This window comes from Zingiber officinale, chromosome 4A (assembly GCF_018446385.1).
Source record: "Zingiber officinale cultivar Zhangliang chromosome 4A, Zo_v1.1, whole genome shotgun sequence".
NCBI classification, from domain to species: Eukaryota; Viridiplantae; Streptophyta; class Magnoliopsida; order Zingiberales; family Zingiberaceae; genus Zingiber; species Zingiber officinale.
In genome coordinates this window covers 155,197,011-155,222,367 of record NC_055992.1, presented here as the reverse complement: position 1 = coordinate 155,222,367, position 25,357 = coordinate 155,197,011, and the positions used below count along the sequence as shown (strand labels likewise).

The window sequence follows — 25,357 nt, the reverse complement described above, 5'->3', positions numbered from 1 at the left end:
TGTTACGGCCGATCTACCGCCTAAACACTTTGTTCATCGACCTTTGATATGTTGCACCAGTATTTTTTAGTCCGAACGGTATAACATTATAGCAGTACGTGTCGTCGGGCGTAATGAAGCTGACTTTCTCTTGATTCTCCCGAGCGAGCGGCACTTGATGATACCCTTGGTATGAGTCTAGCATGCATATGAGCTCACACCCGGCGGTCGAGTCCACCATCAGGTCAATTCTAAGCAGGGGATAGAAGTCCTTTGGGCACGCCTTGTTGAGGTCCTGGAAGTCTATGCAGACCCTCGACTTATTGCCCAGCTTGGAGACCAACACCACGTTTGCGAGCCAACTCGGGAACAGAACTTCCCGTATATGGCCGGCCTACAGGAGCTTCTCGACTTCCGCCTGGATGATCAGATTCTGCTTGGCGCTAAAGTATCTTTTCCTCTGTTTCACCGGCCGAGCGTCCTGTCAAACATGGAGCTTATGCTGCACGACACTTGGAGAAATGCCGGGTAGCTCATGCGTTGGCCATGCAAAGACGTCATGATTTTGCTGAAGGCATCGGATTAGCTCGGCCTTCTTTTCGACATCCAGGTCAGACGCTATAAAGGTGGTTGCCTTCGCTCGGCCTGGGTGTATCTGCATCTCTTCTTTCTCCTCATAGACAAGAGTAGGAGGCTTCTCTGTTATGGGGCTTACCTTGAGCCGGGGTGTTTTCTGAGTGGTTCGTGCCTCGGTCTTGACCATCTCAACATAACAACGTCGTGCGGCTAGTTAGTCTCCTCTAATCTCTCCCACTTGGTCTTCTACGGGGAAATTGATCTTCTGGTAGAAAGTTAAAACAATCATTCAGAACTCATTGAGGGTCGGTCGGCCTAAAATGACGTTGGAGGCTGAGGGGGCATCCACCACGATGAAGTTCGTGGCTCTTGTTCTCTTGAGCGGCTCCTCCCCGAGCGATATGGCCAGCTTGATTTGGACGATCAGCAGGACCTTATTGCCGGTAAACCCGTACAGGGGGTTGTCATCGGCAACAGCTCGTGCCGCTTGATTTGGAGTTGGTCGAACGCCTTCTTGAAAATGATATTGACCGAGCTGCCTGTGTCAATGAATATACGGTGAATAATATAGTTGGCAATTATCACTTGGATAATGAGGGTGTCGTCGTGCGGCACTTTAACTCCCTCGAGATCCTTGGGGCCAAAGCTGATCTCAGGCCCGCTCGCCCTCTCCTATCTGCAGCCTACGGCGTGGTGTTGGTTAATCCTAGGAAAACATACCGGTTCCACTGTACAAAAATTTTTTGTACAAGTGTCGAACCTTTTCTTAAATAACCTATTGTGTTCTTTAGAAGTTAAATTAGGAATCGCAGACGGAACATAACATCATTGATTCCAAATTTAACTTATCTGTTCTTAATGGTTTAGATTTGAATCGCAAGCGGAACTTAATACTATTGATTCAAATCCACCTATGTTATTAATTCTATTAAATATTAATTTCCAAAATTAGCTTCCAGGATTGCATAGCGAGGCACATGACCTTCTTGGATATGAGAGCAACCACCACCACCTAGGTAAAGCCTTTTAAGGAAAGCTAATATTTAATTTCCTTAAATAAGTCTAGGTTAACCAAAAAGAACAATCGAATCACAAATTCGAAAAAGAAGAAAACACAAACTCGAAAAAACTTATTCAAAAAACTAGATCTAATTGCCTCTTGTATTTAGAATTCTTACAAAGAAAATAACTAGTATGATGCGGAAGAAAATTACTAGTTATACCTTCTCTTTGTAAGCTAATGACCTCGAGATTTTCTGTCGTATTCCTCGCCTCGCCTTGGACGTTGTGTGGGCGACGATCCTCCAAGATGAACACCACCCAAAAGCTTCCTCCTCTTCTTCTAAAATCCGGCCACGACCACCACCAAGGAGAAGAGAGCAAAAGGGAAAAGAGAAGGGAGAGAGGGGTCGGCCACTTGAGATCTCTAAGCAAAAGAATAAGAGTTGTGTCTCATGAAGCCCCCTCACCCCTTCTTTTATATTACTTGCCCAAGGCAAATAAGGAAAAACTTTTTACAAAAAAATAAAATCATCCAAAAGTTTTTATTTTTCCCTTTTAATTTTTCCTTTTCTTTCCTTTTGATTGAATCAATCACCAATTTTGATTGATGATGATTTTATTTTATTTTAATTATGGCCGGCCCCTTGCTTGGGCACCAAGCAAGGTGGTCGGCCACCTCATCAAGAGAAAAGGAAATATTTTTTAAAAAAATTTTACAAGAAGAAATCCTCTTATAAAATTTACAAGCTCTCTTTCCTAAAGTAAGAGTTAAAAAAGGAAAGTTCTAAAATTAAAACCATGTTTTAAAATTTAAAACTTCTCTTATAAAATTTCCTTTTTTAACATGATGATAGAAAATTTTAATTTTAAAACTTATCTTCCTTTTTTTTCTTAAACCATGAGGATGGTTAAAAAAGAAAAGTTTTAAAACTCTTAAAACTCTCTATTAAAACATGTTGCCAAATTCAAATAAGGAAAGTTTTTAAAATTAAAATCTCTCTTTTAAAACTTATAGTTTTCTACAAAGAGAAGATTTTAAAAATTCAAAAACAACCCTCCTTGTTTGAATATTGTGGCTGGCCCCTTCATGCTTGGTCACCAATCAAAGGGCCAACCCCTATAGAAGAGGATGTGGCTGACCCTTGCTTGGTCACCAAGCATTGGACCGGCCTACTTCTTGGATACCAAGAAGAGTCTTACATTTGGATGGACTTGAGGCTATAATGAGTCTATGATAGGGATCTAGAGGAGAAATTGGTTTTGGCCTTCTGATGAGCTTGAGTATCCCGTGCTCGCCCCGAACACACAACTCAAGTTCATTGATAATAACTCATCCACTATAGAGTTATTATCGCACTACCGCACCAATCCCAAATTACATTATGAGCTTCTTCTTATTATGAGTGTGTTAGTCTCCCTGTGTTTAAGATTACAAATGTCCACTAATTAAGTAAGTTACTGACAACTCACTTAATTAATATCTAGCTCCAAGAGTAGTACCACTCAACTTTATTGTCATGTCGGACTAAGTCCACCTGTAGGGTTTAACATGACAATCCTTATGAGCTCATCTTGGGAGCATTCTCAACCTAAATAACTAGGACACAGATTCCTTCTATAATCAACAATACACACTATAAGTAATATCATTTCCCAACTTATCGGGCATATTGATTTATCGAGCTAAACCTCACCCTTTGATAAGTCAAAGAAATAAACATTAAATATATGTGCTTGTTATTATATTAGGATTAAGAACACATACTTCCATAATAACTAAGGTCTAGTTCTTTTACTAAGTCAGTACAAAAAAAACTTACCTAAATGGTCCTACTCAATACACTTAAAGTGTATCAATGTAATTTATTAGTCAAGATAAACTAATACTTAATTATACTACGACTATTCTGATGGTTTATTCCTTTCCATCTTAGTCATGAGCAACTGTTTATAATTTATAGAGAACCGACAACATGATCTTCTGAGTGTGACACCACACTCCATGTCATCTACTATATAAATTAATTGAACAATTACATTTAACAAATAAATACACATATTGACCAATGTGATTCTTTTATTTCAAAAATAAATGTTTACAAAAGCTAGGCTTTTAGTATACACTCCAACACGTAGATCTCCAGCCGCTGAGCATACGATTTTCGGGCTCTGTTAGAGTCTCCGTTGGTCGGTCCACCGGCTATAATGTTGATCTCGCCTCGCGCGGCGTTACTCCTGTTCTCCTCCTCTCGAGCGGACGGTCTGCTCCGCTTGTGTGAGGCTCGAAGATGGTCGTCACTCCTCAATTGATGATGATGATGCCGCTCGGGTGATCGTCTGGTCTCCTCTCGCTGTTCGGCGATCTGATGCCCATGTCACCGGTCAGGGGAAGGCGATTGGCGGCGATAACTTCTGGGGGCTGGTTGGGCAACCGAAGTGAATCCGCGACAATCGTGGGTATTATGGGTTGTTGACTGGTGGAAGAAACATAATATAGGGGTCCATATCTTTCCCTTTGGTTTTGGACGCTCAGAGGTCACATGCTGGATGGCGTGTGGCCTTGCTTCCTGGTGTGGTCGTGCCCCTTCGACTTGGGGCTCTCTTGGCGGCTGATGGCTGATCGGTGGCCTTCGTTCGGTCGACGCCGATGGTTCGGATGGTGTTTCCTTCCTTCTAGCCACCTGGGCTTCCTCCACGTTTATGTATTCGTTGGCCTTCTTCAACATATGGTTATAATCTCGGGACGGCTTCCTGACCAGCGACCGGAAGAAGTCCCCGTCCACGAGCCCTTGCATGAACGCGTTCATCATAATCTCGGATGAGACCGAAGGGATATCCATTGCTACCTGATTGAAGCGCTGGATGTACGCTCGGAGAGTCTCCCTTGGCCCCTGCTTCATAGAAAACAAACTGACGCTTGTCTTCTGATAGCGTCTGCTGCTCGCGAAGTGGTGAAGGAAGACCGTTCGGAAGTCTTTAAAGCTTCGGATCGATCCGTCCGGAAACCTCGGAAACCATCATTGTGCCGAGCCGGAGAGAGTGGTGAGGAAAACTCGGCACTTCACTCTGTTGGTGTACTGATGAAGGCTGGCAGCATTGTCAAACTTGTCAAGATGGTCGTTTGGGTCGATCGACACGTTATACTCTCCGATCGCTAATGGTGCGTAGTGCCTCGGCAGTGGATCTTGTAGAATTGCCTCGGAGAATTGATGGTTGATTTGCTCGGGAGACAAATCAGTCCGAGTCGTTTTGCCCTTTCTCGCGTCCCGAACGGGCGCTTCATCTGAAGAAGAGCCCCTTTCCTGGTTGGCCTGCGCAATCTCTGAGAGTGTTTGAAAGAATGCCCGATGAAATGGAATGGGCGCGAGTGGGGCTTCTCCTTGAGTGTCGGTCGACATCTTATTCTGCCCCCATATGGAGAGTTGCTCTGGTCGGTCTTCATGCGCTGCTCGGCCTCCCGAGGCCGATGTCGCTTGTTGCGCCAGCCGATCGGCTAGCGCCTTTTGCTGCTGCTGCTCGACTATCTTTACTGCCCGTACTTGTATGAGCGTGTCAACCTCCTCTTGAGCGAGCGTCACGGTATGAAGACGTCCAACTTCTTCCATCATCTCGGCTCGGATACAAGTGTGTTTCCACAGATGATGCCAAATTTGATCCTGTAGGAGAGTCGATGCGACGAACGTTGGGGATGTGGCACTCCTATTGATCTTGCGTGGACTTCTGGCAGGATGAGCTTGCAACCACAAGTCGTTAGTGCCGAGTCGGGGAGGGGTTCCCTGGCAATGGCCCTTCGACGCTCAAGTCAGTCACCGGCGGCAAGAAAATAAAGTGGAGAAGAAAGAGCAACAACGTAACAGTAGCTACAGTAGAATGAGTATACCTCCGTCGAAGTTTTGGGGTCCTTATATAGGGCTCCCGGGATGTGCGCACATGCTTCCCAAGGCGTGCACACTCCTCAAAGTATACCTGGAAAGGACGTGTCAGAAAAACGTGCCTAACGCCTGTTACGATACTGTAAGTACAGGGTTTCGTCATCAGTAATAAAAATATCGATTCCACGAGGACTAGTTATAAGCACCAGCAAGGGCTCACTTAAGATTAGCTAAACTACCAATGGTTATAAGTTGTGTAAGAAAAATAGATTTGGGAGCGGAAACGAGAACTAGCAGCGAGGAAGTAATTACTCGGGTTTATGAAGAGTTCTAGGAATTCGGTTTCATTGTGGTGGTGTTGATGAATCACATACTATCCTATACTCATTGCCCCTCAGCAAGCATTCGCCGGAAGCTACGACAACTATCCTTAAATACCAACTAAAGAAGATCCCTATGAAATCCTGTTACGATTAACCCCTGTCACTAGGGCGCCTCGGTAGATCACAAGAATACAACTCTAATTGATATTATTAAGGATGGAAATAAGGAGCTAAGTTTGGTCTCTTACTTCCTTGTGGAGAAGTTGTCTCTCTTTTCAAGGAGGTATCGTAGATGTCCGTGAACGAGTTACCCCTGTCACTAGGGCTCCTCGGGTGTACAATCTAAGATACTACCCCTACGAGATTGGCGATTCCTACACAATCAACTAACACGACACATAAATCAAGTAGTCGAAACTAAGCAAGTGAAATCATCCAATAAAATAAAGTACGAATATGAGTTTTACATTAAACCAAACCACGATTACTCCCTCATCCTAGAACAAAGACTCTACTCCATAGACGACAGAGAGAAACTCGAAGACATAATGTATCTAAACATATAGTTCTCAAACACGGAAGAGAAAGGGAAGAAGTATGCTTATCCAATGACGACGAGTGGTCTTCGAATCTAATCCCGACTTTTGGAGAAGTTGTGGTGATGAAAGATCGGTGGAACGATGTCCTGGACGACGTGGAACAACCCCAAAGTGAACCTCCTGCCAACAGCTCGTTTCTCCATGCTTCCCCCCTTAAAAAGAAAGGTTAAAACCCTTTTATATGCTAGGGTTCGCTGCGGCGGCACGACCATGTAAGGATGGCATGGTCGTACCCTTTCTAGTCTATGGGTGCGCTGCACGGTCGTGCCGATTGGCATGGCCGTGTGATGTTTGGGCTCGGCATCCTGGGACACGGTCGTGCAGAGATGCACGTACGACCGTGTCTTGCTTGGCTTCGGTTGTGGGGGGCACGACCGTGTAGGGTTGCACGACCGTGCATTGATCCACCTTTGGGCGGTCGCACGACCGTGCACTACTCCTCTTCTGCTTGGCCACACGGTCGTGCAAGGGTTGCACGGCTGTGTCATCTGGCTTGTTCCGGTGCATCGATGATCACTGTTTTTCTTCGAAAATTGTTCATGTCAGCATAAAACCAAACAAAGAGCAGATATCCAAACAAAAGTATATATATGATGAGTACAAGATAAAAGAGGCGATCATGCAAAGAATACATACGTAAAAAGCAAGTGAATGTGCGTTAAAACATGCATAAACTATCATAATATTTATGCACATCAATACCATACCTTAACAGCCTGAGCATATCCCTGACGTGACAGTGGAAGCTTCCACCGTACGATTCTTTGTTTAACCATGCCGTCAACCATGCCGCCTGTCAGCGACACTGGTCCCTAGGAAGATATCCCCAGCTGCTCCTTTTATCTGTTACTGAGTCGAGTGGGAGAGCCGCTCAGTCGATCCGTGCCCATCAGATGGCTACTCTTCCTGGGGCCGAGTAGAAGAGCCACTCAGCTAACTGCCGGTGTCCTGGCGCTGTCGTTTCAGGGGCTGAGCGGGAAGACCGCTAGGCCGCTATTCGACCGTCCTGACCCCTGTTGCTAAGCGAGGGAGTGGTGTCTCCGCATTGCTGGATCCGGGACCTGGTGAGAGTCTGAGCGAGACGGCTGCTTGGCGCGTGCTTCGATGATAGATTTCCTTGAGTGTTGGAAGCTCGTTTCCTGACCAAGCTGTAGTGATGTCGAACCAGCTACTTCTCGTGCTGATCGGGCAGGTGGGTTGCCCGATCAGACGAACACCCAAGGCGTGGACCGCTTTGACTTTGACCTCCATCTGGCGATAACCTTCTATATGGCGGGCCTCACTTTACCATCGGATCATGCCCTTACAAATCTAATTACAAATGACATTGTTTATTGAAAATTAAAATATATTTATGTTAGGCTTTCAACTTTGTAAATAAGGAAGCCTCATGCTAATAGAAGAGGTGACTCATCCGATTCTATAAACTTTTTTTTATCAATTATCGAAGTAAATTAGCAAGAGCTCGTGGAAGTCTATTCAAACTATCAACATTTTTAGATTTATTGTCATAGAGAAAATCCCTACATGTACATCTTAATTGAAATTTAGAAAGAAAGCCTCATAAGTCTTCTCGTAATGTGATAAAAAGGTGATGCGCTTGTCTAGATAATTTAATATAATACAAACTAATAAATCAAGATACGAAACAACCAATAGGGCGGATGTTTTTTTTTATGGAAAATAAACCCACAAAAATAGACCACTCATTCAAATATGGTAAACCACAGCCGGAATATCAATTGCGCTACGCCGCTGAGCTCAACGGCCTTTCTTATTGGACCTTGCTTCGTGTGAGAAAGTGGTAATCCATAAAGAAATTTGGTCAATCAAGTGGTTTTGAATCAAAATTATTTAATGGATAAAAGTAGAGTAAAACTTGGATCTGTTCCATTAAATAAAAAGGGCCACCTGCTTTGATGTAAATAATAATCATCTTATCTGTCTTCGCCTATATAGGACCTTGCTTTGTGTGAGAAAGTAGCAATCCATACAGCAATCTAGCAAGCAAGCTTGAGATTGTACAGGGGGCAGCAGCTGAAAGATAGAACTACTTTAGCCTAGCGAAAGCTTTCTAAGGTTGGATTTTACTTGATTATTATCAAGTCATCGATCCATTTTCTTTCCTTTGTGCTACTTCCTTCCTCTGTCATTATAATCTTCAAGGGGAAATCCTTTGTGCTATTTTCCTTTCCTTGTGCTATTTCCTTCCTCTGTTAGGTCGCTGTATTTATAGCTATTTGAATCATTGTAATCCTCAAGAGCAAATCCTTTGGAATCAGGATGAAAAACATAGAAGATGAGGGGATTGAGGCATCACTGGACATGGACTGGGTAGCCTCATTGGAGTTGAAGGTGTCAGACACAAAATTTAGGGACAGAAACAGAGAGCCAACAATATATAGAGTCCCGGATATCTTGAAAAGTGTCGACCCCCAAGCCTATGAGCCATTGCTCGTCTCGCTCGGCCCCTACCACCGCGACAAACCTCATCTACAGGCTATGAATCAGCTCAAATGGAAGTACCTCAAGTTTGTCCTCGAGCAGAACCCTGGTATGGTCATGAAGGACTATGTGGGTCTGATCAAGGGTCTGGAAACGCAGGCACGCGTTGCCTATTCGGAGGAAGTGAACATGAGCAGCAACAGTTTTGTGGAAATGATGTTGCTAGACGGATGCTTTCTGATGCTTACAATAATGGGGTGGACCCACCGGATGGAGATTTCAGAAGAGAGTACCTGGTGGACTCATTTTAATACATTACAAGATATCTTCATGCTCGAAAACCAGCTTCCTTTTTTTCTTCTTGAAACTTTGTACCAATATGCATTTCCTCACGGCGATCGCTTTCGAAGTCTAACAGTCGAGTTGATCCGCATGCGTATCTCAAGTGACTTGAAACCTCCCTCCAACAATAAGACTTTTCATCACATAATTCATTTTTGTCTTTCTTGCATTGATCCGACAACAAACCCCGAGAAGGATTACCTTGGCCCTGGCATACCATGGATTCCCAGTGCTACAATATTCAATGAAGCTGGAATTCACTTCGGCAGAAAGAAGAGATACAAGAGTTTCCTGGACATTACATTTCATAACGGCAAGTTGGAGATTCCCCAACTTCGAATAGAGGACGGCATCAACTCGCTCTTGAGAAATCTCATCGCTTACGAGCAATGTTCAATGAATTCCAAGTTCCGTGTTACATCCTATATGGTGCTTATGGATTCCCTCATCAATACCGCAGCAGATGTCGAATTGCTTCAACAACATGAAATCATTATCGGCGACTTAGGGGACAGCCAAGAAATTGCCACTCTATTTAACAAACTTGGCACGAATGTTAGCTATACTTCATATAATTTCTACCTTGCGGATGTCGTCAATGCCATGAGGAAGCACCATGACACTAGATGCAACAAATGGCGCGCAAGGTTGAATCGTGATTACTTTAGCAATCCTTGGGCAATTATCTCATTATTTGGTGCTCTTGCCCTATTTGTTCTTACTCTGATACAGACCACATATGCTGTTCTGAGCTATGATCGATCGTCAAACTAGCTTCCTCGCTTAAAAGTAGATTGTCGGGAATGGTTCTAGTTTGTTGTTTAGAAACTAATTTTTATTGCTTATGAAGTATGTATCCTACGCATGTGTATGAAGAGATGTGTTGTTGGTGAATAATTAAAGGGATACCTCCTTAATTCTATAAATAGAGAGGTCGTAGTCGTTTCTTTTCATGCTACCCATTCTACCAAGGTGCTTTTTGAGAAGGTTAGTGGATCAGCTTGAAATTGCGAGCTTGCTGCGTGGGAGGGAGGGAAAGGACGCCCTATCCTGAGATAACCCTCTCCATCTACGAACAATCGATCTATCTCATTAGATATGGAGCAGCTAAACGTGAGTTTTATATATATCTATATATATATAGAGTTTTAATATACTGTCCACCTTATGCTTCACACTCATGTCCATAGTGTATTTAAAGCTCTCGATTATCCTAATCATATTTTACTTTAGGATTTAGAAGTTGAGTTATAGTATTAAGCGTAAAAAAAAAATAGGTGGACAAGGGATGTGCAGTGTAAGGTGGTCGGCATTTCAAATCTGATAACCACGAGGAAGTCTCCATGTGATCCTGTCTGAAAACGTCGGAGAATGAGCTACCGATGAGCTATTGTTGAGGTTGACGAAGTCTTCAATCACCAAGAGGAATGGTGGATCGTCAATGGCACTCGCCGAACCTAAGAGAAAAGGAGAAGAAATACAGAGGGTTATAATGGTTGCTAGAATGGGTGTCTCGATTCAGCCAACACTCAAGTTAAGTTTCTAGTAACGTGGAAAATAGTCACAGTAAAAGTCCTATATGTGTGCTTATGTTTGCATACCTATGCGCATGGGAACGGGATCCTTTTTATAATATTATTAAGGTGTCATTCTCTCTTCATTAATTGGACATGATGTCACAATAAAGAAAATGTCACATCATCATATCGTCGCCGTATCAAGCTACATCGGTCATATCCTATATTAGTATAATTATACTATCTCGTGTACTCTGACAACCCACATGTTGTACCACTCATGACATTGGCCTAGGAAATGAGGAATCCATTAGACCTTAGGAGGCCCGATCCACTAAAAGGGATTGATTTGGGTTGATGAAACTCAACGAAACAGTGGGTCGATTGGAGTTGATCCCCTAGGGTCGGGTGAACCAATCATAGGATTTGCAGAGTGGAGCTGATTGATCGGAGCCTGGAGTTGGGGCAACAGAGCCCCTAAGGTCGAGTGGTCCAACCGGAGTATTTATGGAATGGAGCTGACTGAGTGGAGCCTTGAGTTGGTGAAGGAAGAGGCCATAGTGTCAGGTTGGTCAAACAGGAGTATTTGTGGAGTAGAGCTGACTAAGCGGAACCTTGAGTCGATGAAAGTAGAGCCCGGGTGGAGTTATGAACACTTAGTATTGGCCTATCATTCTTTGATGTAGATGGATAGGCCGAGCGGGAACACGCCAGTTCATCCGATCAATGGAGTCATCTGGGATACGATACCCCGATTGATTGGCCAATCTTCTTCTTTCTAGAAACCGACCTAATAAAAATGCTAGTTATCAATGACATCAGTTGTTATATGATGTAGATAAACATGGCAAGGAAACCATTAAACTATAGAAGACGTAGATTATTACGCACTTTTGGAATATGTATGGAATGTTCATGGGTTGTTTGGTTGTCATACTTTATCAAATTGCAATACTTGCATATCGTCGAAGTAAGATTCATGAAATAAAAAGTAGGGAGGATAAATCAATTGCACGTGTGAAATGGATGTTCAACCTTACAAAAAAGAGCGATGAAATAAGTATTAGTGAACTTTGAATGAATAGGAGAACATTCAGGATATTGTGTGATATGGTTCAAGATGTTGGAAGTTTAAAAGCCACAAAAATGTCACCATTGATGAAATTGTGGCCTTATTTGTCTACGTATTGGCACATCATAAAAAAAATTGAACCATGAGTCTCCTTTTTAAATGAAGTCGGGAGACAGTGAGTCATCATTTCAATCTATGTCCCCGAGCAATTTTACAACTGCACAACATATTGTTCAAGAAACCTGAACGGATACGTGATGACTACGAAGAAGATAGATGGAAACCATTTAAGGTAACTATTTTTTAATCGCCTATAATTCTTCAGTTTAATTATATTTTTTTATTGCAATATATAATTCTTATAATTAAAAATTATTATAGGGTTGTTTGGGTGCTTTAGATGGCACTTTTATCTAAGTGACACCCCCTAAAGAAGAAAAATAATGTTATCACACAAGAAAGGGGGAGATTGCAACAAATATGTTGGGAGTGTGTTGCCCACAAATGCAATTCATATATGTGTTACCTGGGTGGAAAGGTTCTGTCCATGATCGTCTGGTACTTTGTGATGACATTAGTAGATCATCTGGTCTTAAAATTCCCCAAGATAAATAACAAATACTCTTATTTGAAGTTGAGATTATGACAGAGTTTCAAATTTCTAGAATACTTGCATTTATTAATTTAACTAGTGTCATTGGTTTAGGCTGTTATTATTTGGTCGATGTTAAATATTGCAACTCAGATGAATTTCTGGTACCTTATCGAGGGCATAGGTATCACCTCAATGAATGGGAAGGTCGTCGTCCCGAGACAACCGAAGAATATTTTAACATGAAGCACTCTAGAGCTAGGAATGTTATTGAGAGGTGTTTTGGATTGTTGAAGGGTCATTGGAAAATCATAGCTTCCCCTTCATTTTTTCCAATGCAAATCCAAGTTCGTATTATCATTGCTTGTTGTTTCTTCATAACTTGATCCGTAAATTCATGAGCCATGATCCTCAAGAGTGTATTCTTGATGAAGATGAACAAAGTGAAGATGATGATAGCGATCGTGGGACTGAAACAGAGTACATACGTACAATTGCCCCAACTGATCAGTGGACTGCATTTAGGAATAATTTAGCACAACAAATGTTTAACAATTTGAAAAATGAAGTATTTGATATAGAATGACTTTCATTTTTGTGATGTTTGTTTTGTTGTCTATGCAACTTTGTGAAAACTTTTATGTGTACTCCTTATTTTGATGTTTGTTCCATTTGGTTTGTTGCCTATAAAAAAAACTTTTATGTGTCATTAACATTCTTTCAACCATATTTGATATTCTTGTAATTTCATTGTTATATTATATGTAATATTATGTAACATTCTTTCCCCTTCATATTATATTTTATGTGACTCTGATATAACCTGGATAGTAGGATGGAGAGTAATCCTGAGGAATCTGTGGGAAAGAATGTAGCATGAGGAAGAGGTAAAAACAAAGTTTTCTGGATGGAAAAGGAGAGTTGGGCATTAATAAGATGTTTGCAAGATATGACAACTGATCCTCTTTGGAAAACAGACGGAGGGTTCAAGAACAACTATATGGTCGAGATAAGAAAGATTATGATCCAAAAGTTGTCAACTTTCACAAAATCTGTCAGTCACATTGAATTTAGGATGAAAACCTTAAAGAGGAAATTCCATGCTATCAACAAAATGTGCAGGCAAAGTGGTTGTACTTGGAATGATGTTGAAAAGAAGATAGTTTGTGAAAAAACATGGTATCTTGAATGGATTAAGGTATGTGTATTAGTCATTATTTGTTTTTTTTTTCAAATTACACGCTATCAAACTTTGTTAAATTGATTGTTATGTTTTTTTTTGGACAGAATCACAATGATGCCAAAAGTCTCTATAATGTATCATTCCCTTATTTTTCGGAGTTAGAGATGGTATATGGCAAAGATAGAGCAACAGGCCTTGTTGCAGAAGATCCTATGATAGCTGCACAAACCATCACTGATGTGGATGCTGGGTTGACCATATTGGATGACAATTCACTTGCTGAAAAAGCAGTTGAAGTTGATTCGATGCCAAATCAACAACCTTCTGTTAGATTAAGGGAACCTCACTCTACGGAGAAAAAAAAACATCTGTTGACAAAGTTCAAAAAGTTTCGGAGAGGGCATAGACTTCAACTATGTAAAATGTCGATTCTGACTTCAAGTTACTCAGTACTCAGGTTGAGGGATTTATGCAAATTGTTAGCTCACACTTTGATTCAATGCCATCTTGGGTTCAAGGTAAATCCTCAAAAATGTCACAAGTTCTTGAGATGTTGGATAAGTATGTTTTCGTTAGTAAGAACAAGTACAAAGTTGCTCAAGTAATTTTTGAAGATCCTGTGAAGGTTGAGTCATTGTTCAGTTTGGATCCCTTTGAAGTTGAAGATTTTATACTCAGTTGCTTGGAATAGTATGTTTGTGATGTCGTTGGATTTGATGAATACTTTTTTGCTTCTATCATTTTTGATATTGTGGTAGATGTTTTGATTATACAAGACCATTGATAGAGTTGTTGCCACCATATTGTGTTTTTTTAATAAAATTGTTTTATCCATGATTTTGTACGATTATTTTTATATTTTACTTATAAGGGTAAAATGAGAATTTTGGCTAATTCTCATTCCATAATTTAAGCCAAACCAAGCAACATTAATGGGAATAATATCCATTCCAGTATCTATACCAAACACCATCAATCTAGTAATCATTTCCATTGTCATTAATCCCTCAATCAAAACCCATTATCATTCCCATTGCCAAATATATACCAAGCGCCCCCTTAATGATCCTGAGTTAACTTCTTTCCCTTTCCAATCCCAAGTAGCATTTTCATCAAAAATAACATCTCGAGATATAATAAGTTTGTTTGTTGATGGATCTAATAAATGATATCCTTTTGATTCATCACTATAGCTAATGAAGAGAACTTTCTGACCTTTCTGATCAAACTTTCCACGATGTTGTGAGGGTATAAGCGCTTATGCAATGCTACCAAATATTGTGAAATGATCAACTCCTGGTTTTTTCTTATACCAAGCTTCATACGGTGTTTAATTTCTAACAGCTTTAGTTGACGATCGATTGAGAATATATATCATTGAATGTATAGCTTCTGTCCAATAAAGATTTGGAATTCCCTTGCCGTTTACTATACTCCTTGCCATTTCCACAATTGTGCGATTTTTTCTCTGGATCATGCTATTTTGTTGAGGACATCGACTAACTGTTAATTGTCTTTTGTTGTATCTGTCTTTACAATACTCCATGAAGGGATTGTAAAGATATTCTCTGCCTCGATTAGTTCTTAAGGTCTTTATAAGAAAATCACTTTGTCTCTCTACAAGTGCTTTAAATTGTAGAAATATAGAGAATACTTCAGATTTTTGGCTGAGAAAATAGATCCACATCATTTTGGTAAAGTCATCCACAAAGATAATAAAATATTTCTTGTTTCCCGGAGTAGGAGTTTGCATTGGTCCACAAATGTCGGAATGAACAAGTTCTAGTGGTGCTTTAGTCGCCATGACAACTTTAGAAATGGAAGCTTATGCATCTTTCCGTAGACACAACCTTCACAAACATTACTTGCTATTTGAATATTTGGAAGATCAATCACCATATTTTTCTCCTTTAGTAAATGAAGACCCCTCTAATTAAGATGATCATATCGCAAATGCCATAGATGAGATAAATATGCATCCTCAACTTTAAATGCACAATCATTGTTTAGTGTCAATGTGATAGAAAAAGTTTTGTTCTTCATTTCAACATTTGCCACAACAATATTTTTCTTTTTATCAAAAATTTTGCACTCCCAACATCAAAATGGACTGAAAAATCTTTTTGAATAAGCTGTCCAATACTTAAGAGATTATATGAAAGACTTGGAACATAAAGAATATCAGTAATGAGATTTTTGTTACCTTCCTTTGTTTGGACAGCAATAGTGTCTTTTCCTTTTGCACTTCTATATGTTCCATCACCAAGAATAATACTTGAGCTAATATTTGGATTGAGCTCCACAAATAATTCTTTGTTTCTCGTCATATGGTTGCTAGCACCACTATCCAAATACCATTGATGCTTTGACGCATAACCATGCATGTTGAGAATAGAATAAAATCTCATGTTGTTCTTCTTTCGAGAAATTTGCAGCATCTTTTTTCTCCTTGTTTTCAAACCAGCAATCGCTTTGAGTGAAAAATATGAAAGTATGTAGGGAGGAAAGCTATATTAATTCTGTATATCTAAAACAATAGTCAATTACAAGAATATATATAACTTCTCAATACATAAAATAAGGAAACTAAGACATAATTTAATATGAATTAATTACATAGAATATATTTAGGAAATCACATTTAATTAAATTGATTTTGTCAATCAATTAGAATCATTTCGTTAATCAATTAGAATTATTTCTTTAATACTCCCCCTCAAGTTGGAGCGTGGATGTCAAGAATGCCCAGCTTGTGAACAAGTGCATGTGTGAAATGGAGATTCACCTAATGCCTTGGTGAATATGTCTGCGATCTGATTTTCACTTGGCACATAAGCAGTTTTAATTTCTACTTTTTCGATTCGCTCGCAGAGAATGTGATAGTCTATCTCAATGTGTTTTGTCGTTTCATGAAAAGCCGGATTGGCAGCGATGTGCATAGCTGCTTGATTATCATAATATAAAATTATTGCTGTTGATGATTAATGCCCAAATCTCGTAATAAGTACCTTAGCCAAGTTACTTCACAAGTAGTGGAAGCCATGGATCTATATTCTACCTCAGCTGAAGACTTAGACACAGTGGTTTGTTTCTTACTTTTCCATCAGATAAGAGCTTTTTCAAGAAAAATACAGTAACCAGTGACTGATCGCCGTGTAGAAATGTCTCCACCCAGTCTGCATCGCAGAACCCGACCAAACTTCACCTTTAGAAGGAAAAAATAATCCTTATCCTGGTGTACCTTTTAAATATCGAAGCAATCAATGGACTGCATCAAGGTGAGGTTGTCTAGGTTCTTACATAAATTGACTAAGAGTTTTGACTGGAAATGAAATATCTGATCTTGTGATGGTTAAGTAGATCAACTTTCCTATCAATTATCCATAATGCATCGGATCTTTGAGTAAGTTGCCATTATTTGAGGTGAGCTTCAAGGATTGTTCCATGGGAAACTTAGCAGGTTTTGCACCAAGCAATCCTGCTTCTTGAAGCAGATCGAGTGTGTATTTGTGTTGGTTGATGGAAATGCCCATTTTAGAACGAGCTACTTCAATTCCAAGGAAATATTTTAACATTCCAAGGTCCTTAAATTTAAAGCAAGTTGCAAGAAAAACCTTCACATTGTTGATGGCCTTTTGATCATTCCCTACTATATTCATATCATCAACATACAGTAAGATGATTGTAAAGGAATTTCCACACACTTGTGTGAAGAGTGAGTAATCAGCCTGTGATTGTTGGAAATTAAACCAAACTTGGTAATGGAAAAAAGAAACTTTTGAAACCATGATCTTGAAGCTTGTTTTAATCCGTAAAGGGATTTATGAAGTCGACATACAAGTGACTCCCCCTGTCGATGAAAACCAGGGGTGGTTGCATATAGACTTCTTCCGCAAGGTCGCCATGTAAAAATGCATTTTGAGCATCCATTTGGTGAAGGGCCCAACCATGAACAGATGCGATAGCTAGTATGCATCGAAGAGTGGTGAGTTTTACAACTGGAGCAAATGTTTCATTGTAATCAATACCTTCTTGTTGTGTGTATCCTTTGGCAACTAAACGGGATTTATATCTTTCAACAGTACTATTAGAGTTGTACTTGATCTTGTATATCCATTTGCATCCAATGGGGCGATGCCCTGTGGGAAGAGGAATAATTGACCAAGTCTTATTTACTTTTAGTGCAGAAATTTCAGCATCGCTTCAATCCATTTTTGGTCTTTATAGGCCTGCTCATATGTTTCTGGCTCGACCAAGTGAGAAACATTATAGATGAAAGTACGGTGTGAAGGATAAAGATTACAATATGATATATACCTTGATAATGGGTGTTGAGTGCTGGATTTAACCAGAAGAGACGAGGTAGTGGTTGGCAGAGTATGGTTGACTTGATAATCTCGAAGGTGGGATGGTGTGCGACTAGGTCTAGTAGATCTCCGGAATAGTGATTCTGGTTGTAGAGAAATTTCATTCGGCTAATGTGGTTGTTCTTGTGTGTTCAGGTTGTGTGTAGGCATGATATTGGGTTGGAGGTCAATGTGGCTATGAGTAGGATTATTGACATCTTGTGTAGGTTGAGTGATTAAAGGTATCTCTATGTCGTTATTGACAGGCTTTGGCAAAATTGGCATATCGTCTTGGTCATCATCAGACGTGGTTGAGTATGGAAAAATATTTTCATAAAATATGACATCTCGAGAAGTAATCATTTTTCTATCAGCCAAATCATAGAGAAGATAACCTTTTTGCCCTGGTGGATACCCAAGAAAAATACAACGTCGTGCACGAGCATCGAATTTATGAGTGGGTTGTAGTTTGTGGAAAAACAAAGACAACCATAGAACCTTAAGTGAGAATAAGAGGGTATTTTATTATGCAATTTTTCATATGGTATTTTATTTGATAAAAGTGGTGTGGGTAAATGATTAACAAGATAACATGCTGCTTTAATATGTTCCCCCCAATATTTCAAAGGAATATTGGCTTGAAAGCAAATGGCACGGGCTACATTTAAGAGATGACGATGTTTACGTTCAACTACCCCATTTTGTTGGGGTGTGCAAATACATGATCGATGAAAATTGGTGCCACTGCCATCAAAGAAGGTTTGCAAAGAAAGAAATTCTAGCTCATTATCATATCTTAATGTTTTGACTTAGCAATTATATTGTGTTTTGACCCAAGAGAAACACTTCTTGAAGATTGATTGAACTTCAGACTTTTGACGCATGAGATGAACCCAGGTATAATGAGAATAATCATCAACAATTATCAAAAAAATATTTTGCTCCATAATAGGAGTGGATTCTATGGGATCCCAAAATATCACAATGTATTAGATCAAAAGGTTCATGAATGGAAATATTACTAATGGAAAAAGGTAAACAAGATTATTTTGCTAAATGACAAATATCACAAACATTGCTTGATTCTAAAGAAATATTTGGAATAGTAGATAATGACCAGAGTGGATGAACGGTGGGATGCCCAAGACGTTTATGCCATAGGTTGAATGTATGGTTGATGGTGCTGCAAAGGTGAGGGATCGGCTTCACTGTAAGGTAATACAAGCCATTACTCTGTTTGCTCAACCCAATCGTCTTCTTCGTAGTTAAATCCTACATTACACAAGAATCAGGGTAAAATGTCACTTTGCAACCTAGAGCCTGTGTAAGTTTGCTAATCGAAAGCAAGTTTAATTTGAATTTTGGAACATAGAGTATATTCTCAACAGTCATATTGCTGCTTAATTTCTTAGACCCGATGGATTTTATCTCTGCATGCCCTCCATTTGGTAGTTGCACAACATCATGTTTAGAGAAAAATTTAATTGTAATAGGTGGAGTATTGCATACGTGATCAATAGCACTACTGTCCAAAATCCATGTACTACTTGCATAAATAGAATCAATACCTGAGGTATTGATAAGAGGTTCAGTGTTACTGATGTCTTTGCGAAGGAGGGCCATAATCTGATCATATTCTTTTGTCGTCAACTGCTTGGTTTCACTCCTCTCAATATTGGGAACAACAGAGGAATTTATAGATTTTTTGCCTTTCGGTTTAATGTCTTTGCCATGATATCTGTGCCCTAGAGGAAAACCATGAATATAGAAGCGACGATCGATGGTATGCCCATCCATTTCAGAGTTGGTATAGTAGAGCCTTTTGTTGCCCATCAAGTAGTGAGATTCTGCCTCGGTGACCTGTCGAGAACCAATCTGATTTTGTATCTTGGGTTGTGCAAAATTCACAACATGTCCAGAATTATTTCTGTTGGCCGCCACATCACTTTGTCTCTCATGTTGTAAAATAAGTGCATGGACCTTCCGGGTGTCGGGAAGATGATTCATTAAAAGTATGGATCCTCGAGTAATGGAAAAAAAATCATTTAAACTCATAAGGAATTGTATGACTCGTTCTTTTTCTTCTCTTTCAGCGAATCCCTTGAGACCACCACAAGTGCAAGTGATTGGGTCGTGGTATGAAGATAGTTCCTCCCAAAGAGCTTTCATCTTAGTATAGTAGATTGATGCAGATTGGTGTCCTTGTCGAAGTTCCGTAATTTCTTGCTGAATTTCAAAAATCCGAGTGTCATTCTCTTACGATAATTTATCTTGTAAATCATTCCATACATTGGTTGCGGATTCTGTATAGATACTACTACTTGCAATGTTAGAATCAACAGAGTTAAGAATCCATGAAAGTACCATGTGATTACAACGCTCCCATGTTTGAAATGTATCATGATTTTCTTCCGACCTCTTGATTGTCTCGTTGATGAAACCAATTTTGTTCTTTGCACTTAAGGAAATGCGCATTGCGCGACTCCATTGCCCATAATTATTTCCTTCGATTGGTTTGGAGACAAGAATGAGACTGGGGTAGTTGGAATGATGCAAAGAGAGAGGATCCGATTGGTTGGCTCCCTTCTCCTTCGAGCTTTCTCCCATTATTGTAGCGGAAGTGTATTGTTTTCAAAAACATTGCTCTGATACCATGAAAATATGAAAGTATGTAGGGAGGAAAGCTATATTAATTCTGTATATCTAAAACAATAGTCAATTACAAGAATATATACAACTTCTCAATACATAAAATAAGGAAACTAAGACCTAATTTAATATGAATTAATTACATAGAATATATTTAGGAAACCACACTTAATTAAATTGATTTCGTCAATCAATTAGAATCATTTCGTCAATCAATTAGAATCATTTCTTTAATATTGAGAGTGATTAGTAATTTTGCATTTATAATAGCAATCACTTGACTCATGATTTGACTTTTTACAAATAATACAAGATTTAACATTATCATATTTTTGTGATGCCTTAGCTTTCCAATTTGTCTTCTTTTCATTCTTCCTCCATTTATTGGATTTTTCCTTACTGTATTTTGAGCCTTCATTGCTAGTCTCCATAATTTCTTCAAACTGTCGATGATTGCTTTGACTTGAAGGCTTGCTCGGTTGATTGAGCATTAGAATGATTGATTCTTTGCTCATGTGCGAGAAGTGAATCTGTCAACTCATATATAGTCATATTTGACAAATCCTTTGATTCTTCGATTGCGGCAGTAGCATAATCAAACTTTAGAGGAAGCGATCAAAGTACTTTTTTAACTATTCTTTTATCTTGAATCGTGTCCCCACAACCTTTTATTCTATTGACAGTATTTGAGACCCATGATAAAAAAAATCTTGTATGGTCTCTCGTTCCTCCATTCTTAAATTATCAAAATCTCTCCATAAAGTTTGGAGTTTTAATGTAATTGTCTTCTCTGTTCCTTCAAATTCTTGCTTTAATATTTGTCAAGCCTCTTTGGCCGTCATGAAAAATACGAGGAAAAATATTTTTCTCAACTCCTTTGTTGAATGTAACACAAGGCCATTGCATCTTGCTTTTTATATTCTTTTAGCAACTTTTTATAATCTTTATCATCGATGACTGGAGCTTTGTCATTGTCAACAATAATATCCCAAAGGTCCAAAGTGTTGGTTGTTACTCGGAATATCATACAGGTTCCCCTGTACAAAAATTTTGTACAAGTCCTGAACCATTCCTAACAACCTATTGTGTTCTTTAGATATTAAATTTGGAATCACAAACGGAACTTAACATTATTGATTCCAAATTTAATTTATCTGTTATTAGTGGTTTAGTCTTGGATCGCAAACGATGCTTAACATTATTGATCCAAATCCACCCATGTTACAAATTCAATTAAATATTAATTTCAGAGATCGGCTTCCAGGTTAAACATGGCGAGGCACTAGGCCTTCTTCGGTATGGGAGCATCCACCACTTCCTAGACAAAGTCTTTCAATGAAATTCAATATTTAATTTCCTTATAGTAACCCTAGGTTTAACCAAAAAGAACAATCGAATCACAAGTTCGAAAAAACAAAAGAAACATAAACTCGAATCACAAATTCGAAACCTAGAATCATATGTCTCTTGTGTTTGGTATTTCAAGATCTAAATAAAAGAATGAACTAGTTATGATGCGGAAACTAATAACTAGTTATACCTTTTATAGCTTATAGACCTCACGATCTTCTATCGTATTCCTCTTCTTATCTCGGACGTCGTGTGGACGACAATCTACCGAGACAAGAATCCACCCAAGCTTCCTTCTTCTCAAGCAAGTTTCGGCCACCACAAAATCTTCAAGGAAAGATGAGGTTCAGCCACCACCACCAAGCTCCAAGGGATGCTAGAAACAAAGCCTCCTTTCTCTCCTTCTTTTCCAAGCAAGACCCCGCCACCACAAGAACTCCAAGAGAAGATGAGGTTCGACCACAAGAAGAAGAGAGGGGAAGGAAGAGGGCCAGCCACACCAAGGAAGAGAGGAACCAAAGAAGATATCTTGTTATGAGGTGAGATACCTCTACCCTCTCTTTTATATTCCTTGGTCTTGGCAAATAAGGAAAGTTTTATTAAAAACTTCCTTATTCTCTTTGACTATATATGAAAGGAAAGTTTAATAAAATTTCCCTTTCAAAATATATATGGCCGACCACCTTAATCCCTCCAAATAAGGAAAGTTTTAAACACAAAATTAAAACTTCCTAATTTATTTTCGGAAATTTTTTAAAATAAAAATTTCTCTTTTAAAAAATTTCCTTCACGGTTGGTCATAGAAGGAAACTTTTATAAATTAAAATCTCTCTATTAAAACATGTGGATGATTTACAAAAAGGAAAGTTTTCTCTAAAATTAAAATCTTCCTTTCAATCTACAAATAAGGAAAGATATTAAATCTTTTCTTAATCTTTTGTAAAAACTATAAAAGGAAAGATAAACTCTCTTTTAAATCATGAGGATGGTTACAAAAAGGAAAGTTTTATCAAAAATTAAAATCTTCCTTTTAACTACAAATAAGGAAAGATATCAAACATTTCACTTAATCTTTTGTAGAAAGCTATAAAAGGAAAGATTTAAATTTTAAACTTTCTTTTAAAACCATGGCTTCCACATAAGAAAGATTTAAAAAAATAAAAAAAATTTAATTTATTGCAACTGGCCACACCAAGCTTGGGTTCAAGCTAGGGTCGGCCACCATCTCACCTTGGTTTGGCCAACCCTAGCTTAGGCTCCAAGCTAGGCTTGGCCGACCATCTTAAGGTGGGTAAGAAGGTGGATATGGGTGGGTATATCACTTTATAAATAAGAGGCTACGACAGGGACCGAGAGGAGGAATTGGTTTTGGTCTCCCGATGAACTTGAGCTTCCCGTGTTCGCCCAGAACACCGAACTCGAGTTCATCAATAATATCTCATTTCACTAAAGAGTTATTATTGAACTACCACACCAATCCCATATTACTATATGGGCTCTTTCTTATCATGAGCGTGTTAATCTCCCTATGTTTAAGATATAGAATGATCACTAATTAAATGAGTTACTGACAACTCACTTAATTAATATCTAGCTCCAAGAGTAGTACCACTCAACCTTATCGTCATGTCGGACTAAGTCCACCTGCAGAGTTTACATGACAATCCTTATGAGCTCCTCTTGGGGACATTATCAACCTAGATTACTAGGAAACAGTTTCTTCTATAATCAACAATACACACTATAAATAATATCATTTCCCAACTTATCGGACCTCTTGATTTATCAAATTAAATCTCACTCATTGATAAGTCAAAGAAATAAATACTAGATATATGTGCTTGTTGTTATATCAGGATTATGAGCACACACTTCCATAATAACAAAGATCTTGTTCTTTTATTCAGTCAGTATAAAAAAAACTTACCTTAAATGGTCATGCTCAATACACTCAGAGTGTACTAGTGTAATTTTATAGTTAAGATAAACTAATACCAAATTACACCACGACTATTCTAATGGTTTGTTCCTTTTCATCTTAGTTGTGAGCTACTGTTTATAATTTATAAGGAATTGATAACATGATCTTCTGTATGCGACACCACACACTATGTTATCTACAATATAAATTAATTGAACAACTACACTTAGCATATAAATGTAGACATTTGACCAATGTGATTCTTTATTTCAAAATAAAATATTTACAAAAAGTTAGACTTTTAGTATACACTATAACACAAAGAGATGAATAATGTCTGCATTTGACTGCTCCAAAACTCATAATATTTACCTTCAAATATAGGTATTTGGCTAGGAGAATATGGAATAAAGTAGATGTCATTTTATCAAGAAAAAAAAAAGAAATCTTCTACACGAGCTCTGCTGGAAACTTTCCTCATGTAGATTCAACTTTTGATTTTCCAAAAATTCTGCTCTATCTTTAGAGAAACCAGATTTTAGAGGACAATGGTACTTCTGATACCAAATTTATTGGGTGCCGAAGTATAAAAATTTTGAGGAAAAGAGATTTTCTATTGAAACTAGTGTAATTGTGCACACGCGTTGCGTGTGTAATATAATAATATATAAATTATTTGGATCTTTGAAAATCTGAATTATTTGGATTTTCTAATGTCACCTTTATAAACCAAGAATTAATTATTTGGGTAAGATTCATCAGACCCATGCAATAGTGACGCTAGAGAATCTCAGCAACAAACTACTGTAAATATTTATAGAAGTTTCTTTGATCATAATGTTGTTAATTCTAAGATCTGAGACTAAAGAGAACTATATTTTTTTTTATATAAAACAACCAGAGAAAATTAATGATAGAAAAATTCATAATAAATATGTCGCAGTCGAGTCTCGAACTCTAGATCACTAATTATTTCGCTTGTGGAATTACTAATAAATCTTAGAATTATTTTTAGTGTAAATAGAAAAAAGGATATTAACGTAAATACATTTTAGGCTTCACCAAAATTAGTTAGTAAAAGAGGAAGATTTTTAATAAAATAGTAAGATGAGAGTTGCTACAGCAGACTCGATCTTTGACAATTTCTCTCTTGCTCGTTCTATCTCAAGTGCTGCCATGTCCGAATTTATAATGCAGCATAGAATATCATACATTAAATTAAAGTTAGTCAACCATATTAACTCTTGCCAAGTTACCAAAGAAATCTTCCTTTTCCATAGTTTGACCATGCAATTATAGTTCTTCTATTTACCATAGCTTAACCATGTGATTCCAGATTTCCAAAGATTACCAATTAATACAATTCAATAATATTATGTTTATAAATATTTGAAACATGTTTTAATTTTTAACATAAAGTTTTATGCAAATTAACTAAATTGTTTTATGTTATATTATACAAGTTGTTTTGATTTTTGATTTGTCTATTCTTCCTTCTCAAATAATCATTGAATAAGTTTTTAATACTAGATCATTACTTTTTTTTTCTAAGAGAGAGAACTTATAATCAAATTATTTTGAAATGATAC

At 38.4% G+C, this 25,357-nt stretch overlaps 2 protein-coding genes across 2 annotated transcripts; one reads left to right on the top strand and one right to left on the bottom strand.

Annotated features, from left to right (window-relative positions):
* The first annotated feature begins 8,343 nt into the window (after positions 1–8,343).
* On the top strand, positions 8,344–10,091 carry LOC121973819 (UPF0481 protein At3g47200-like). Its single transcript, XM_042525171.1, has 2 exons — positions 8,344–8,430; positions 8,634–10,091. The coding sequence occupies exon 2, from the start codon at positions 8,635–8,637 to the stop codon at positions 9,910–9,912; it is 1,278 nt and encodes a 425-aa protein (XP_042381105.1). The 5' UTR covers positions 8,344–8,430; position 8,634; the 3' UTR covers positions 9,913–10,091.
* Positions 10,092–16,879: 6,788 nt separating this feature from the next.
* On the bottom strand, positions 16,880–20,323 carry LOC121972952. The gene is made up of 4 exons (XM_042524560.1): positions 20,138–20,323; positions 19,358–20,074; positions 18,923–19,120; positions 16,880–17,230 (listed from the first exon to the last, which is right to left on the bottom strand). Exons 1-4 carry the CDS (start codon positions 20,321–20,323, stop codon positions 16,880–16,882), a joined length of 1,452 nt encoding a protein of 483 aa, XP_042380494.1.
* Between the last annotated feature and the right edge of the window lie 5,034 nt (positions 20,324–25,357).